Source organism: Podarcis muralis, chromosome 6 (assembly GCF_964188315.1).
Source record: "Podarcis muralis chromosome 6, rPodMur119.hap1.1, whole genome shotgun sequence".
NCBI classification, from domain to species: Eukaryota; Metazoa; Chordata; class Lepidosauria; order Squamata; family Lacertidae; genus Podarcis; species Podarcis muralis.
The window spans coordinates 75,832,842-75,849,860 of NC_135660.1; the positions used below are offsets into that span (position 1 = coordinate 75,832,842).

Here is a 17,019-nt window from a genome sequence, read left to right on the forward strand (position 1 = left end):
TAGATGGAAGGGGATTCGAAGAAGGGCGGAGTCTACCCATTGAGCCAAAGGAAGGAAGTGCTTCTTTTCTAGCCTATGCTATGTTGCAACTCATAATACAGTACAGTGGTACCTCAGGTTACAGACACTTCAGGTTACATACGCTTCGGGTTACAGACTCCACTAACTCAGAAATAGTACCTCGGGTAAGAACTTTGCTTCAGGATGAGAACAGAAATCTGCACGGCGGCAGCAGAAGGCCCCATTAGCTAAAGTGGTACCTCAGGTTAAGAACAGTTTCAGGTTAAGAACAAATTAAGTTCTTAACCTGAGGTACCACTATACTGGCTGGAAGTGAGTGAGAGAATCACACAGCATTGTGATGACTGCAGGAGAGGGAAGTCACCCAATTTCCCAGGCAATCTGGTGATTCTCTTTCTGCCGATGCTCTGACTGACAGAATGGCCTGGTCTGGTAGAGATGTAGTTTTCTTAAGTGTGGTTTTCTGCGGGCTTCACAATATGCAGGTCAGATTTACATTATTTCAGTTTGAATCCTGGGTTGCTCAGCCTTGCTTCTATCTCTATGCTTCAGCCAGGCAGGAAGTCTTTCTGTTTTCTGAAGGGTAGATATATGAGAGCTATTTTTCTGTGCCTTCCACAACCAGCAAACTAGAAGGCCTGCTTGTTTTTGAACTTGTCCCTGAAGTGGAAAAGGCATGTACACACTGTGTTGAGGGTACTTCCAATCTGTTCCTCACTAATCTACACATTTTTTACTTGGTTGCACACATTGTGTGGGTGTGATTAGCATGCACATTTTTTGTTATGTAAATAGCAGCCTGGGGAGCCTCACAATCATGGGATGTGAAGCTTAATTCTTCCCATTCCTGCCACAGGGTTTTCAGAAATTGCCTCTCTGGAAGTGCCTGGCAGATTTCTCGTTCCCAATAACAGCCTGTAGGGTCCCTTCAGAGTCCCAGCATGGTTATTTACCCCTGGGTTCTGCCCAGTGAGTTCTCAACTCCCCAGGGAGGAAATGACTCTTCCCATCACAGGTTCCTTTTTGTAATATGCTGTCCTTGTAATTTTTCTTTGGTATCTCTGCCTCATTGAGGCTGTAACCTCAAACCTCTCCCTCCCATCTACTTCTCTCCCTGCCTGGTCTCTATCACTGCCAACTTTCTCTCTCTGTCTCCCTTTTATTCCATTCTCATTCAGTACTCAGCTCCATTGGCTTTGTTGGTGGTAGATGTTCTCCCTTCCTTGTGGTTCATCCCTGTTCCAAAGGCCCAGTATTTGTCACCAAAGTTTTCCCACTTTTCTTCTCTGTATTTTTGGTGTCTCCTCCTATCTCACTCCCCGGCTCCCACCAGTCATCCTTTATGAGGCTGCTGTGAATGCGAGGGGGTGCTCCCTGCACCACCATTGCATGTTGCCTCCAGCTCTTCACATTGCAGTTTGTAAGAAAAGCTCCCACCAGTGGCTATTAGTGTCACTTCTAGTTCAGTCCTAAATCAGTCCTAAATTAGTCCTAAATCAGTTACAAAATGGTTAAGCACGAACTGTTCAGGACACCCCAGTAAATATTATATCCCACTACATAAATCATCACACAAATGCTGTGAAACTCCAGTTTGACATCAGTTCTCAAGCCCTTCACTCCTATGAAGCTTTCCCCCCCATATAACTTTAACTGAGTTTCACCAAGAACCAAAAAAGGAGGCATTGTGCAGTACATCCTTGAATAGCCTCTTCTACGGCTTTTGTTTGGCCACTTAGCAGCGCTACTGGGAGTTGAACAATGGGGAAATGGTACACTGGGAGATAGTGTTTAACATAAACACCATCTCCAACTCCTTGAAAGATTCCATCAACGGTGTCTTCGAAAAATTTTACACATCACTTGGGAAGACAGGCAAACTAATACCAGTGTACTGGAAGAAGCAAAGATCATCAGTGTCAAAGCAATGGTTCTTCAACATCAACTTTGTTGGACTGGTCATGTTGTGCGGATGCCGGATTATTGACTTCCAAGGCAACTACTTTATTCTGAACTTTAAAATGGAAAGCGTAATGCTGATGGTCAACAGAAGAGGTTTAAAGATTCTCTCAAGGCAAATCTAAAAAAAAAATGCAATATAAACACCAGCAACTGGGAAACACTGGCTTGCGAGTGCTCCAATTGGAGAACAGCCTTTTCCAAAGGTGTCATGGACTTTGAAGATGCTCAAACTCAGGACGAAAGGGAGAAAAGAGCTAAGAGGAAGGCACATTTGGCAAATCCTAACCGTGATCAACTCCTGTCCGGAAACCTATGTCCCCACTGTGGAAGGACGTGTGGATCCAGAATTGGCCTCCACAGTCACTTACGGACTCTCTGTTAAAACTGTGTTTATGGAAGACAATCTTAACATATTTCTCCCACTCCCCTTTCCTGAATCTAAATAGCTCTATGAGCTGCCAGTTACATTCCCGCACCCGACCCCACCTGCTTCCTAAGCTAATATCAGCTTTGGAAGAGGATCGCAGATTTGGAAAAGGACACAGGAGGAAAGGATTAAACACCTTAGTGCTTCTTTCCCAGTTGGGCTTCTAATTAGTTAAACAAAACCCATGGGAAAGTCTAATACAAGATCCCCTGTGTAGCATCTTGAAAAAGGTAACCCTAGGATTACACACCTTGGGAAGGAGCTTTGAGGCCTGCAACTGATTTTTATACTGAAAATGAAGGCTTGCCCATAACCATTCACCACTTTATTATTGCAGAACTTTAATGAGCATTTTCTAAAAAATTGTGGAGTTTATTTTGCAATCACATAGCCAAACTGGGAAACACTTTCTGTTATAAGCCCCCCCCCCCATTCATACCACCCCCCCCTTCTGGTATATCATGATTTTCATTTACGATCTCAGTAGATTTTCAACTATCTAGGGAGTGACACAGTTCACACAGCAGTAAAAGGAAGCACTTAATTATTGAAATAAGCTAATCTTGTTAGCATTGCCGTGGGAGGATCATATCTCCAAAGAATTCAATAACAAAAGAGATCTGCTAGTATGTACGAAGACTAGGTGGCGATAACTAGACCTCAGCGTCAAATCTAACACTTTGAACAGTATCAGTGTCTCCCTCAGCTGGCAGGCACAAGGTATGCTTGGAAGAAGTGGTGATTGTGCAATGGGACTCGCTGGCAGCACTTTGGGAAGATGGTTGGATGTTTAACCCCTTGTCTCAATCATCTCCAGAAAGTGGCCCTCTCATAATAAACTGAGCATGGAATGTGGTACACCTTTTGGAACCCCACACCACATGGTCATGATTAATATAATTTGGGTACCAGCAGAAATGCAGATGCAAATCAGAACCAAAATACCTAACATGAACTTTCATCACTAAAGCATGCGCGCGCACACACACACACAGAGAGAGAGAGAGAGAGAGAGGGAGGGAGGGAGGGGGAGAGAGACTGCTATATATCATCACCTTATCTTGAACTACAAGCTCCTAGTTAAACACAACTGAAAAATGCAGAGGGATATTGAAGCCACTGGACCCATAGGTCAGTGACAAAGCACATGCTTGATATGCAGAAAATGTCCCAGATTCAATCCCCGTCAAGACCAGTAAAAAGGGCTTCAAGTAGCAAATATCAGATAACAAGGCCTCAATCATACCAGCTTCACCACACTTAAAATGGATGTTCATCCCCGGCAATCAAACTGGTATGATAGAGCTAGCATTGCTCAGAAGTACAAAAATACAAAACGCATGGTCAACCTTTAAAATTAATTGCTTTCTGAATTTTTCAACGCAGCTCTCCAGTACAACAATGGAAATGCTATGTAGTAAGATGTGCGTTGAGGGTTTATACATGAGTGAAAATAACATGCAGAAATGCATTAGATATGGGGAGATTGCTTTGCAGAAATGTGTGTATTAGGCAAAATTGTATACAAAAATGTGTATGCTGGAGGAAATGCAGGTGAATTGCACAAACTCTGCTGGAAATTTGGAGAACTGAATTTAAGATTAGGGGGGAGAAGAGAAACTGAAATTGGCAGATTCATGCATTTCTTTCTGAGTAAGTAGGAACTTGATGTTTTTAAAGCACTATATAACCTATTTGATCAGAGGTCACAGTAGGCCTTAAAAAAATAATCCAGGCAAATACAGTGATAATAATGGCTCTACAGTGGTACCTCGGGATAAGTACTTAATTCGTTCCAGAGGGCTGTTCTTAACCTGAAACTATTCTTAACCTGAAGCACCACTTTAGCTAATGGGACCTCCTGCTGCTGTCGCGCTGCCGGAGCACGATTTCTGTTCTCATCCTGAAGCAAAGTTCTTAACCTGAAGCACTATTTCTGGGTTAGCGGAGTCTGTAACCTGAAGCGTATGTAACCTGAAGCGTATGTAACCCGAGGTACCACTGTATTGTATTATCTTCAAGTTTCTGAAAAGAATTATATCAGTTTTACATGGCATATGGCCCAAACATTATGTCTTGTTTTTAAAACCAGCTGCTTCACCAATGGCAAGATTTTGTTTAAAATAGTAACAGGAATGAAAAGCATCAAAAAGCACGACTTCAACCACAACCAAGCGAAATCACAAACACTACCAGAAGTGATTTCTGCAATCTGCTTGGGGAAGTGCTAAGAGAAACAGTAAGGCTGATTCTAAGAAACAGATGATATTTAAAGAAAATGAAGCTTTTTTTAAAAAAAAAAGTGTTTGAAATGACACAAATGAATATCCAATGATAAATGTTATCACTGGAAACAGAATGTTTCTTGTAAAATACGGCATGTGTGTGAGATGGCAGTTTTGCCTCCGTTCTGAATACCTTGAGAAACAACTGATAAGGCTTGCTTTAAAAATGAAAAGAAAGCACAATGTTGTGAAACGAAACTAGGAGAAATGTGTACAACGGAGCTGCATCATACAGACATTTAATGGATGTAAATTCAACTATACGCATTTGGCTGCAGCTCCCACAAAAGTGTCAAGGAACACTTTCAATTCCCTTGTTCCTACTTCCCTCTTATAGGGTCCCATTGGGGTGGACTTTGGTCTTTCAGATTTCAAAATTTGGTGCCCCCCCCACCTCTTGCCTTCCATTCTGCTGAATTCACTACATCATAGTTGTGACACCCTGCAGTGCCCCCTAGGCCTGGCACTCAGGGCAGTGGAACCAGTCGCCCTGCCCTCTGATCTCATTTGCCAGTTGAAGGATCCATTGCAGCCTTTTCATTCTGCCTCAACGGGACCTGCTTGACATTGCCTCTATCTGCCTACCTTCTTCCTCCTACTTTTTTTTTTAATCCTTTCCTGGATTCTTCCCCCTTTTGGAAGGTCCTTTCTGCTGGTCACTTGCCTGTGGAGAGGCAGCACAGAGATATAGAAGGAGAACCCAAGGTTCTTGAAATATACTCAGAGTTGAGAGTGGATTTCATGCTCTTTATTCAGCTCATAGTGGTGAGAAGGAATGGAAGTTCCCCCAGAATGTCTGCTTTATATACATTATTTACACAATGGGCCCCTCATAATTGGCTAATTCCGGGATTCTTCTGTAGGCCAATCAAGTTGCGGATTCCCTTCCACCTGGAGCTGGATTGGGTGGCTCCTGTGGACCAATCAGACTGCTGCATTCTGAATCCTATTGTTCTAGGACCAATCAGACTGCTGCATTCTGAATCCTATTGTTCTAGGACCAATCAGACTGCTGCATCCTAAATACTATTGTTCTAGGACCAATCAGACTGCTGCATTTTGGATCCTATTCAACTCAGTACATAACAGTTCTCCTCACCCTGTGACAGCTAGCTAGTAGCCAACATGTACCAGAGCTCCACCAGCCAGAGGAGAAGGCAGGGAAGCCCTTCTCTCCCTTCATCGATCCATGCAGTTCCTGCTCACTGGCCCCAAGAAGGCACAGGGACTGAGGGGGGCACTGTTGGCATGTAGCAGTGACCCCAGCCAGATGAGGAAGAGTGAGTGAGCTGGAAGACTTCCCTGAGCCCAAAGTTCAAGAGTGTACTTTGGGGGCAATTGAAGATGAATTTTGACTATACACGATTTTCAGCTTACTTGCTGACTTTAGAACCTAACCAAGACGTATTATAAAGCATTGGTCTCAACTGGTTGGTTGGAACCTACAAGTGGACTGTGTCCAGCCTAATTTGAGTCACACCTGAATAGCAATAGTAATTTAGTATTTGTACCCTGCCCATCTGGCTGGGTTTCCCCAGCCACTCTGGGCAGCTTCCAACAAATATTAAAAATACATTAAAATGTCACACATTAAAAACTTCTCTGAACAGGGCTGCCTTCAGATGTCTTCTAAAAGTCTGGTAGTTGTTTATCTCTTTGACATCTGATGGGAGGGCGTTCCACAGGGTGGGCGCCACTACCGAGAAGGCCCTCTGCCTGGTTCCCTGTAGCTTAGCTTCTCCCAGTGAGGGAACCACCAGAAGGCCCTCAGTGCTGGACCTCAGTGTCCAGGCAGAATGATGGGGGTGGAGACACTTCTTCAGGTATACTGGGCCGAGGCCATTTAGGGCTTTAAAGGTCAACACTAACACAGCACATAGCCATTTTATTTTCCTTTACTGGGCATGGGTGGAAGAGCAGATGGAGATACAGGCACTTTGGAGAATAAAGGGGTGGGAACAACAATCACAGTGAAAATAAAGAGAACCATGAAAATTTTCAGTGAAAAAAAGGCAATTGGCTTTGCCTCAACTCACCCTTAAACTTTACTTGAATTCAGGACCTTAATTTATCTTCCTCTCCTCCCCTTCCATCAGTCTCCCAACTCCTCCTTCTCACAATGCCCTCATTCAAAAACCCATCAGCACAAGTTCAATTAACTGCTGAGTCTTTTGTTTTCTGGCACGGCCTTTCTTGAGATATACTTTCGTTGCACAACAACTAAACCACAGACTCCATCCCCTCACACCTTTCCCACTAATTATTGATTAATTCATTTTGCTTTCATGTAGCAGGTTTTCATTTCAGTAGCTTCAGATCCCAGAAGGCACCGATTTCCCCCCAACAGCAGGAGCCTAATTCTGTATGGATTTCTCAAAACCAAAATGCGACAAGGCAGACAGCTACATACACAATGAAAAAGTTACACTCAGGTTCCAAGCAAATTGACAAATCATTCTATTGCTTGAATCTCTATCAGGCTTCACCTACTTATGCATTTCCTTCTAAGACCCCAAGCTACATGTTACACTGTGGATATATGCAATGATAGATGGTTGCATCTCTGTTGCAGAGGACCCTTGGGAACAGACAGTTTTACAGGGTAGAAGAGAGGTCTAGAGAGTGTGAAATCCTTTGCCTACCTATGATTTCTCCCTGAAACATCCCATATTGCTGTATTTCAAAGAAATTTTTGCCCTGGTCAAGGTGGTTCTTTTTTAAAAAGGCAAGAGACACAGGCTAATGTTAAACAGCTGAAATGCAAGAGCCCCACTCTAATTGTATTTGATTTTTAAGAATATGTAAGCTGCCTTGGGGAACAGAAATAAAATAAATTTATTTCCTCTTCTACATAGTCATATCTTTCTTTCAGTATAACACTCTGTCTCTGCATTGAAAGATTTTACAGGGACTAGAAATAAAATATCACATTTTGTTTCCCAAGTAGGACAGGTTTTAGTTATACCAATTATACTATAATTCACCTGGAAATACCTACAAGTAGAACTTAACATTTTCACAATTATGCTCACTGTCTCAGTGTTGGAATATTTTAAGGAATATAGCACATATGAGAACAATTTTCTGGACTCCATCCTGACAGCCTAAAATTGTTATCTCTCAAGGCTTAGGTGTGTGAGAAATTAGAAAATATTATTTTCACAGCTAACGACTTTAGTGCTGTGAGGAAGATCAGTTCCACCAGTTGTTCTAAAATGGTAGCATTATCCCTAGGAAATTAGAATGTAACTCTCCTTCAGTGTGAACAGAAAAGCATAAAAAAGAGAAAACATTGTTACCCTCCGCACATCTTTCCCGAATGTTTCACTGTAGCTGGTTCCAAGGATTTCAAACTGGACATAGGGGTTGGCACCATCTTCTCTGAACTCCATGACACCTGTGAGACCAGTGATGTGACCCTAAGGAAACAAGGTCATCAGTTTTAGGACATTTATTATATAGATCACAAAAGTAGTGTAATGAAACTGAAAGTAGCATCATGTATCATAAGCACCACATATGCCCACAATAGTCTACAAACACAAGAACCCATTTTCTAAAATAGAATCCATTTTTAAAATAAATAGATTTTGATGTAAATTGAACATTGTATGATCTTAATCTACATCAATGAAAAATAATAATCCTTTTTTTTTAAAGGAACCCATTCTGTAAAGAAACTAGAGAATGTTGGCCATTTAATACACATAAGCACCTGTGGGAGATTTAACACACACTAGAACTGCCAAAAGAGCAGAAAATATTTTATTTGGATCTAAAACAGAATTCTGCTGGGGCCTTCTACAGATATAAGCCATACTCGGCATGTCTGGATAATGTTGGGAACTGACCACAACCTAGAACAGAAAACCACAGTTCTCATTCTTCATGCCTAGAGTTGCAAGTAAGAATGGCATGACTATTCAAAGCTAGGATGCTAAATTCAAGCAGGGCACAGCAGGCTGCCTCCAACTGGTGTTCTTAACCTACACTTGTCCTCCCAGTTTCCCCTTCTCCAAAAGAAAAATAACTTACCTCAGCTAAGTAGAAGGGGGTAGAGGGCTCCAATCATGAAAAGAGACACCTGGCTGCTAAATCCCATTATCCCCAGCAGCAAATGACACTCCAAGGTCATTTGCAATCAATGAGAAGGCTTATGGCAGCAGCCAACACTACACAATGCAATATTTTCTGCCAGGCATCATGGGGCACAGGCCCTTCTCATGCCACATAAGGGCCTTCGCCACTTGTTATTTCCTCCTTCCACAAAGCTTTTGTTTTGTTGTTTCATTTTATATTGGGAAAGAAGGGGACTGGTGGGTGGGGCAGGGCAGAGGTGATCCAAAGCCCAGATAGGTCTATGTCGGCATTCACAAAACCTCTTGCAAATTCCTCTCTTCATCTGCCTTGACTGTTGCCTCAGAAGAGCGAGAAACATTCTCAGGGACGACTCACACCCTGGCCAGCACCTTTTTAAACTCCTGCTCTTGTGCAGGAGATATAGAAGCATGAAAAGCTGCACCAACAAGTTAAAGAACAGTTTCTACCCTGGGCCGTGAGGCTGCTGAATGGAAGACAGCAACATTGCAGCTGACGTTTGGGTTTGGTGGTCGTACGACAGCACACAGAGTGTAACAAGGACTGAGAGATGGGGGGGGGGACTCGTTTAATCTCACTGTAAGCAAGTGGTACAGTGACAAATAAAGTATTTCTATTCCATTCTCCCTGAATCCTGGCCAATGTGTTCCCCAGCTCACCCTCTGTTTTCCTCCTGATCCTGCCATGCCAAAGCAACGTGACTTCCTTGGTAAGGAAGCTTGCCTGCTCAGTCTGCCCGCTGGGTTTCCATTTTCCTATTCTTACCTTCTTAATCGTTTCCAGCATGGAGCGGCCTCCATTCCAAGGCTTGGTTGATTTCCTCATGCAGTTCAGGCTTGCCATGCTGTGCCACTTCCTGTCCTCCAGCTTTCTGTGGAAGGCGTTGGCCAACATAAGCACACTGTCATAGAGATAGAGGTTGGAGACCTGAAAACAGGGACAAAACGTAATATAGATATGAGGAAATTGTCAAAGAATCCCCAGTATGTTTAAGGGTATAGTGGGGTATGCAAAACCAAGCATGGAACTGATTCATATTTAAAGCAATAGCAAGCCCATCATGTAAATAATTGTTGATTACCTATTTTGCTATGGTTTCACAAACGACAGCAAGATACAGAAGGAATCAGCACTCTGGTAGAGCACATGCATTATATGTAGAAATTCTGGGTTTTACTAGAATAAACCCATTGAAATTAATGGACCTAACTTAGTGAGGTTCTTTACTTTTAATGGGTTGACTCTGAGTAAGACTCTTGAGTAAGTCAACTGAGATTACCATCCTCTGAGTTTAATACCTGGCATCTCTCCATAGCCAGAATCCCATATCTCTGTGTTTTCTTCCCCAGATGAATTCAATGCAAAATGTTCATTCTTGACCAGGTTAGGCTGCTGACACAGAGCCCACATAAATCTGCAAAGCGTGTGCCAGGGCACCCCCCCCCCCACACACACACCCAGGGGAAGGGGAGGGGGATGATACCGAGCCCACAGTGGCCCCGCGATTGCGCTACTGGCCTGTTGGCCAATTAGAGAGTGGTGGTGTGATTGTGGGGGCCTTTAAAAGGTGGTGTTGCGTTGTCAGGGCTTCATCTGGCTTCATGCCACTGAACACCAGCCCACCCGCCCTAGTTTTAAGTGTCCACTTTGGCCTTGCTCTGGACACCGGTTGGCTGCCTGTTTTGGAACAGGGGCCGGGTAGGATTTTTTTCCCATTTGGCAGTTGGCACTGGCCATTTGGTTTTTGCCTACCTCTTAGCAATCATCACAACTTTGTAAGGTTAGGTGGTTAGGCATTGGCTTATTGTGATGTGGGGGAGGGGAGATGCAGCCATCACCTGCCCCTCCAGGTACAAGGGTATTCCATTAGAGAAATCCGTGGGTCTGGATCTCACCCAAAGTCTGCTTGAGGGGCTAGGGCCATGCCAGGACCCAACATGAACCCCGGGGTGAGCTTCAGTTGGTTGCCATTGACAGAGCTCCCTCTTTTGGTGGTTTACCCTTTCAGACTTCCTGCAAGGCAGACAGGAGTCAGTTATAATTATTGCCAATGCCTAAGCCAATACCGGGATGCGGGTGGCGCTGTGGGTAAAACCTCAGCGCCTAGGACTTGCCGATCGCATGGTCGGCGGTTTGAATCCCCACGGCGGGGTGAGCTCCCGTCGTTCGGTCCCAGCTCCTGCCCACCTAGCAGTTCGAAAGCACCCTTAAGTGCAAGTAGATAAATAGGTACCGCTTTATAGCGGGAAGGTAAACGGCATTTCCGTGTGCTGCTCTGGTGCCGGTTTGCCAGAGCAGCTTCGTCACACTGGCCACGTGACCCGGAATTGTCTGCGGACAGCGCTGGCTTCCAGCCTCTAGAGTGAGATGAGCGCACAACCCTAGAGTCTGTCAAGACTGGCCCGTACGGGCAGGGGTACCTTTACCTTTACCTTTAAGCCAATACCACTCACATTTCAGTAATCAATAAAGTCGTGGCCTAAATTTTGCCCATTAACCTTTAAACTAAAATTTTGTGTCAATGTGTTTTTATTATTCCTGGGGGTGTGCACCTGGGCCTTGATGCACAAGTCTCTCTCTCTCTTTTTAACCTCAGTCACTCCCCAAGCAAGCTGATATCTGAGTTTGCCTCTAACACCTTGAAAGCACGTCTAAAATTACCAAGACAAAATGGACGGCAGATTAAATGTGATTATTTTAAGAGCTCTGAATTGTGACTTGGCCTTAGAGGCCCATTTTTGCATCCATGCCCAAATTATAGCAGGGGCAGGAAACTCTGATTGCCCTACACTTTTGTTGCTATTGCACCAATATCACTAAATCTGAGAAGGTAGCTCTAGGAGACTCAAATCAGAGTGCCAATGGAGCTGCAAAAATAGCCAAAGTTTAACCTCAGGGGATTTGAGTCTGCAGCTCATTATTCTACCCAACTCCAGTTTTTGTCTCTTCATACCACATTTCAAAAGCCAACGTTCAAGCAAGTATTTGTCATTTAGTTGGACTCCCTGTTCTCCTTTTATACTGAGCTCCTCATCGGGGTTCTGTAGCTCACTTAAAAGCAGGTTTTACGCATAGAAGGTGAAACTATACCATTTTGTTTAATGTGCCGAAAGTGAGAGACCGGATTCCTTCTGCTCCCTGATGAATTCCATTTCACACCCACACTTCATATTAGTAATTCATTGTAGAGTTGAGTTTTAGTAGCCAGCGTGAAATGCACTACACATACTCACAGGTTTGAACTGTTCTATTATAGTTCTGGAGAGAGGGAAGTCACAGCATCTTTTTCCAAGAATACACTTCCTCTTTCTCTCTATAGAAAGCTCTAGGACTGACTTCATGTTCTATCTGCCACAGTTCCTGCATTGCTATATTCCCCTTCCCTGGGTATTTACCAGAGAATTCCTTCTTGATGTATATATAACATGTGGTGCCTTTTCAAAAATTCTTCATTTTGAAGACTGTTCATTCTGAACATCTTCTATTTTGAAAGATGGATATATATATCCTTGCCAAAAAAACTGCTGTTTGAGGATGCAGACAGCTTGCCTATTTCCCATTTCCCTCACTGTTTGCAGCAGGGTTGGGAAATCTGTGGCTCACAAGATGTTGGGGGACAATAGTTTCCACAGTCACTGACCTTTGGTCCTGATAGCTGAGGCTCATGGGAGTTGGAGTCCAACAACACCCAGAGGCCCACGGGCTCCCCATGCCTGGTTTATGGTATTTAGTATGTGAGCTCTCACTCTAGGTTTTTTGTTCCTTGTTAATGTGCACGTTCTCTTTAAGGCAGAATCCACTTCTCTCTCATATGCCTGAAGCATAAGTATTTTCATATGTTTAGATGGGCAGGTAGAATGGAGGGGACAGATGTTAGTGGAAAATAGAACATTCCAGAGGTCCAAATGGTGACAAGAAGTGATGGGCAGGGAATCCAAAAATCAAATACAATGGTACCTTGGGTTAAGTACTTAATTCATTCCGGAGGTCCGTACTTAACCTGAAACTGTTCTTAACCTGAAGCACCACTTTAACTAATGGGGCCTCCTGCTGCTGCCGTGCCACCGGAGCACAATTTCTGTTCTCATCCTGAAGCAAAGTTCTTATCCTGAAGCACTATTTCTGGGTTAACGGAGTCTATAACCTGAAGCATATGTAACCTGAAGCGTATGTAACCCGAGGTACCACTGTAGTAGAAAAGGCGGGTGCCTTTGACGTCGCTATTGGCAGTGCATAGGGTTGCAACTATATTACACCAACACAAGAAGCACGGCTGTAAGCAGCTGCTTATAGGTAGGAAACCTAAGCAGAAAATTGGGGACCCAAGAAATTTCAAATTGAGAAAATGAGCAAAAAGTACAGGGTAGGGAAAATAGTATACACTATTTCCCATCACATTTCAGACCACTCTGATCCTTTGTCAGGGAAATCTACAATTTAAAAATATTTATAATTACAGAACTGAGTATTTTAAGCTTAATAACCAATCAGTAAAAATCATGACAGCCTTAAAACAAGAACTGTTCAAAAAAAAAAAGTTTAGAAAATATACATGAATTCAAAGTAGAGATACACATCACTCAAACTCTGCATCTTCCACCAGTGACTTACTAAAATCACTCCACACGGAAAGGCCCCTTCAAACTTTGCAGTTTGCTGCACAGAAGGAAAACAACACCACCACAAATGTGTTTCCAGATCAGGGTCAAACTAATTTCCCCCAGTTCCCTCCCATGCTTTAGATACAGCAAGAACCTTTCCAGCTACCTTTCCTCCTTTAAACATGACATTCAGAATTCCACATTGCTGTCACGTCAAATCCCTTTCAGGGGCCCCATCCGTTATGGACTCATAGAAGTGAACACGTTTCCCTCACACAACTCTCTTCTGGTGTCAGAGAAGATATTTACAGCATCACACTTTTGCTGCCCAAAATGGAAATGCTGTGAAGGAGGAAAGGGGGGAAGCTTGCTCACATTTGTTACCTCCAGCACCACCACAAATCTCAATTTGCTGAGAACACCCACTGCACATGGAGGTGCATGATAACAAGGAATTCATGTAAATGCCTGAACCACCATGCAAGGCCTGCCCAGGTGGTCTCAAGACATGAGAAAAGAGGAAAGTGAAGAATTATCTCTGGAGCAGTGTGCCTCGATTGGTAGAAAAGGAGTGCTAAGGAGAATATAAAAACAAGGTCACCACTTTTGATTTGGGTTTACTGGGTTGTGCAGCACTGCTGATTTTTCCTCGTTACACACTGGGGAGAAGGAATACTTTATTTTATTCAGACAATTTGTTTCCTGCCCCACATCTGGAGATCTATGAGCAGGTAAAAATAACATTTCACAAAACCAAACACAATACACTAAAAGGCAAGAGTAGAAATGGCCGTTAAAAGCACCTCAAGTGAAAGCTTAGAAATCTGAGCAAAAAGGCAGGTTTTAACCTGGTGCCTAAAATTGCCTGAAATATAGTTGATTTCAAGGGGGAGGAAGTTCCAAAGTCAGGATGCCACAATGGAGAAACCCCTTTGCTACTTTCAATACATTTCTAAATATGTACATAAGAACAGCAAGACAACCCTCTCCACTGCAAGACCCAGGGAACTTTTACTGGACACATACAAATGTACTTCTTACTACTTTTGCATAATGCATCCTGAAAGAATTGGTGATATTGTCCATCTTCATTATAAGCCACGTCGTTTGAGTATCTTTTCAGGAAGCTCTGGTAGTTTAACATGTTCAGCAAGTAATGTCAAAATGAAGACCTAGTGTTCATGGAAGGAACCCCCCAATGTAGCTCTCCACCATGCCAGAATCACCTTGTTTGGAAACTTGGTCAACATTGCCACAAGAAGTTCCCTTTCATATGTTGAACTGCAGCTAGAAAAGGAGGTGCAGGAACTCACCATGAATTCGTCCCTTCTTTTCTTATAATGGCAATGGTGCCCACCTGAGAGGGGCCAGAACTGAGTGTCAGTGAGTTCTGGCTGAAAAAATAGCCCTGAGTAAGGAGATTTGTTAGAACAGCCCCCATCCAGTGAAGGTTACATGAAAAGGGCCTTCACTGATGCATTAAGGCTGCAATCCTATACTTCCTTGCCTGGGAATACACCCCACTGAACACTGGGATTTCCTTCAGAATATACTTGCTATGGGATGATTCGCACATTAATGAATAATCCCAGATCAAACACTTCAGAGAAGTTTTGGTATCGTTCCAGTGTTGCCTAAAATTGATGCTCATCACTGGAGCCACTTCACACCTTAAGCTCCAAGTCAGAAAGTGCTGAGGAATGAAGGGAAATCAAATCAAAATCAAGTGTATGTGTGTAGGTCAACCCCATACAGGGTCCATTCCAAACTAGGTTAAAGGGGGACTTGGAAATCCAGGAGCAAATTACTGGTATGGTGAACTGTCAACCTCACCCGGCAGTCAGGAACAAAGAGGATACAATGGTGAAAAGGGGAGAACCGGCCTGCAACTTGGAACCTTCTACTGCTGAGCAAGTTCAATAGATCAGGAACAATTTCTTTCTTTCTTTTATTGGAAGTTACTCTTTCAAACTTTCTGTCCCTTTAATCAAAAAGAAACATCTTTCAGGAGAATAAGGCAGCTCAGCAGGAGAATGACCCAGTATCATACCTATGGCAGGTTCAGAATAGTCAGCAAGGCTAGGCATCGAGTTAGGCAAGAGGACAATGGGGAGAGACACAAACTAGGAAAGCAAGCTGATTGCCAGATGCCATTGCTTGAATAATGCGTTCTCAGGCTGAGTATCCCGAGACTTTCAGTTGCCAAGCACACTCCATGAGTGGACACAACGGTCATCTTTCAAGACTGTAGCAGATGGAGGTAACTGAAACACATGCCACTCTTCCAGAGGCAGAATTTTCTGGAGAGACTTAGAGCCATGTGTATTCACATAGTAAGGTATTATGAAATTCTACTATATACTTAAAGTTCAAAGAGACAGAGTCGAGCCAAAACAGAACTCAACCTGCCTCATCTGTACGAAGTTTGTGGGAAGGTTATATGATGCTGGATGCTTATTGAGCATTCATTCTGATTTGTTTGTGGGGAAGCTAGATGACATCTTATCAAGGAGTTGCGACCCCACACTTTACAGTGCTTTTGATCCTTTTGATCACTTTTCATCCTGCAAAAAAGTCAATTTCTTTTGGAAGCAGTTTTGCACACAAATGCTTGTAAAGTGAGCTTTAAAATGACCTAGGAAATGAGAAAGCTTTAGGCAAAAATTTGGTCCAATGTCATGAGCATCAACTTTCCTTACTTCAGCTATTCCCCTTCTTTTCTTCTTAGACCCCTCCCTTCTGGTCTTACCCTTTACTGCTCATTCTCCTGGACCAGTCCCTCCCAACTCTCTTCCTTTTCTAAGCTGTGTTCTAGAAAAATCACAAAATTGGAGAGATTGATGGCACAGCAGGCTTTGGAAGCTAGCAGTAGCAGAGAAGCTTCCCCATCAGGTTTTTGTGACCAAAGGGCTAGAAAAAGCAGAAAGCAGATTTTGTTGTGTCAAATGGCTTTCTTGCTTATCCTACATAAAAATAAAACAATGAGTCCCCCTCTACCCCCAAAAGTATTTTACAGTTTGGAATAATTAAAAATCGCCCAAGTCAGAAATAGATGAAGTTTGTGGTTGACATACTTATGGGATCAACATTTGCAGACTGAAAAGCGTCTTCTTTTGTTATATTTGAAACAAAAGAAAAAATGATGTACTGTTTGCACTCTGTAATTTGTATTGTAATGTTTCTTTATAAAAAAAGGGGGGGAGAAAAAAAGGAAGAGCAAAAACAAAAGAGCCATTCAAATAGATTCAGTCCATCTCATATGACAGTGAGGTTTCTCCTTTTTTAATACAGCTATTTTCTGCTACTTTGTCCATTCTAGTTTTCAAAAGACTCAAGTGACAAGATGTACAGTCATTTCTTTCAGCAACTCTTTCACTATTTAATGGATCACCCTGTCAGGGAATTTTCACCAATACTCAGTTTTCATTTCTTTTTTCTTCATTTTGCTCTTTTACACGCAGTTATAACTCCCTGAACAATTTCTCTCTGTCTCTGTTGTTCATATCTTTCAAGCAACAAGTGTCCTTCAGTTACTTGCATAAACCCCCCACACACAGAATCAACATCCTTCTGAGAGTAACAAAAGATTTCTAGTAATCACAGGACACAAATTCAATCTCAACCG

At 43.0% G+C, this 17,019-nt stretch overlaps 1 protein-coding gene across 6 annotated transcripts in view; it reads right to left on the reverse strand.

Annotated features, from left to right (window-relative positions):
- GRID1 (glutamate ionotropic receptor delta type subunit 1) overlaps positions 1 to 17,019 on the reverse strand; it is a 713,795-nt gene that overhangs the window by 115,425 nt on the left and 581,351 nt on the right. For 5 of the 6 annotated variants that reach the window (XM_028729285.2, XM_028729283.2, XM_028729289.2 and 2 more), the window contains exons 7-8: positions 9,559 to 9,720; positions 7,995 to 8,114 (exon numbers count right to left, since the gene is read on the reverse strand). In XM_028729285.2, coding sequence (XP_028585118.2) covers positions 7,995 to 8,114; positions 9,559 to 9,720 — 282 coding nt within the window. The remainder of the gene's footprint in view (positions 1 to 7,994; positions 8,115 to 9,558; positions 9,721 to 17,019) is intronic. The other variant, XM_028729284.2, reaches the window with a different exon arrangement.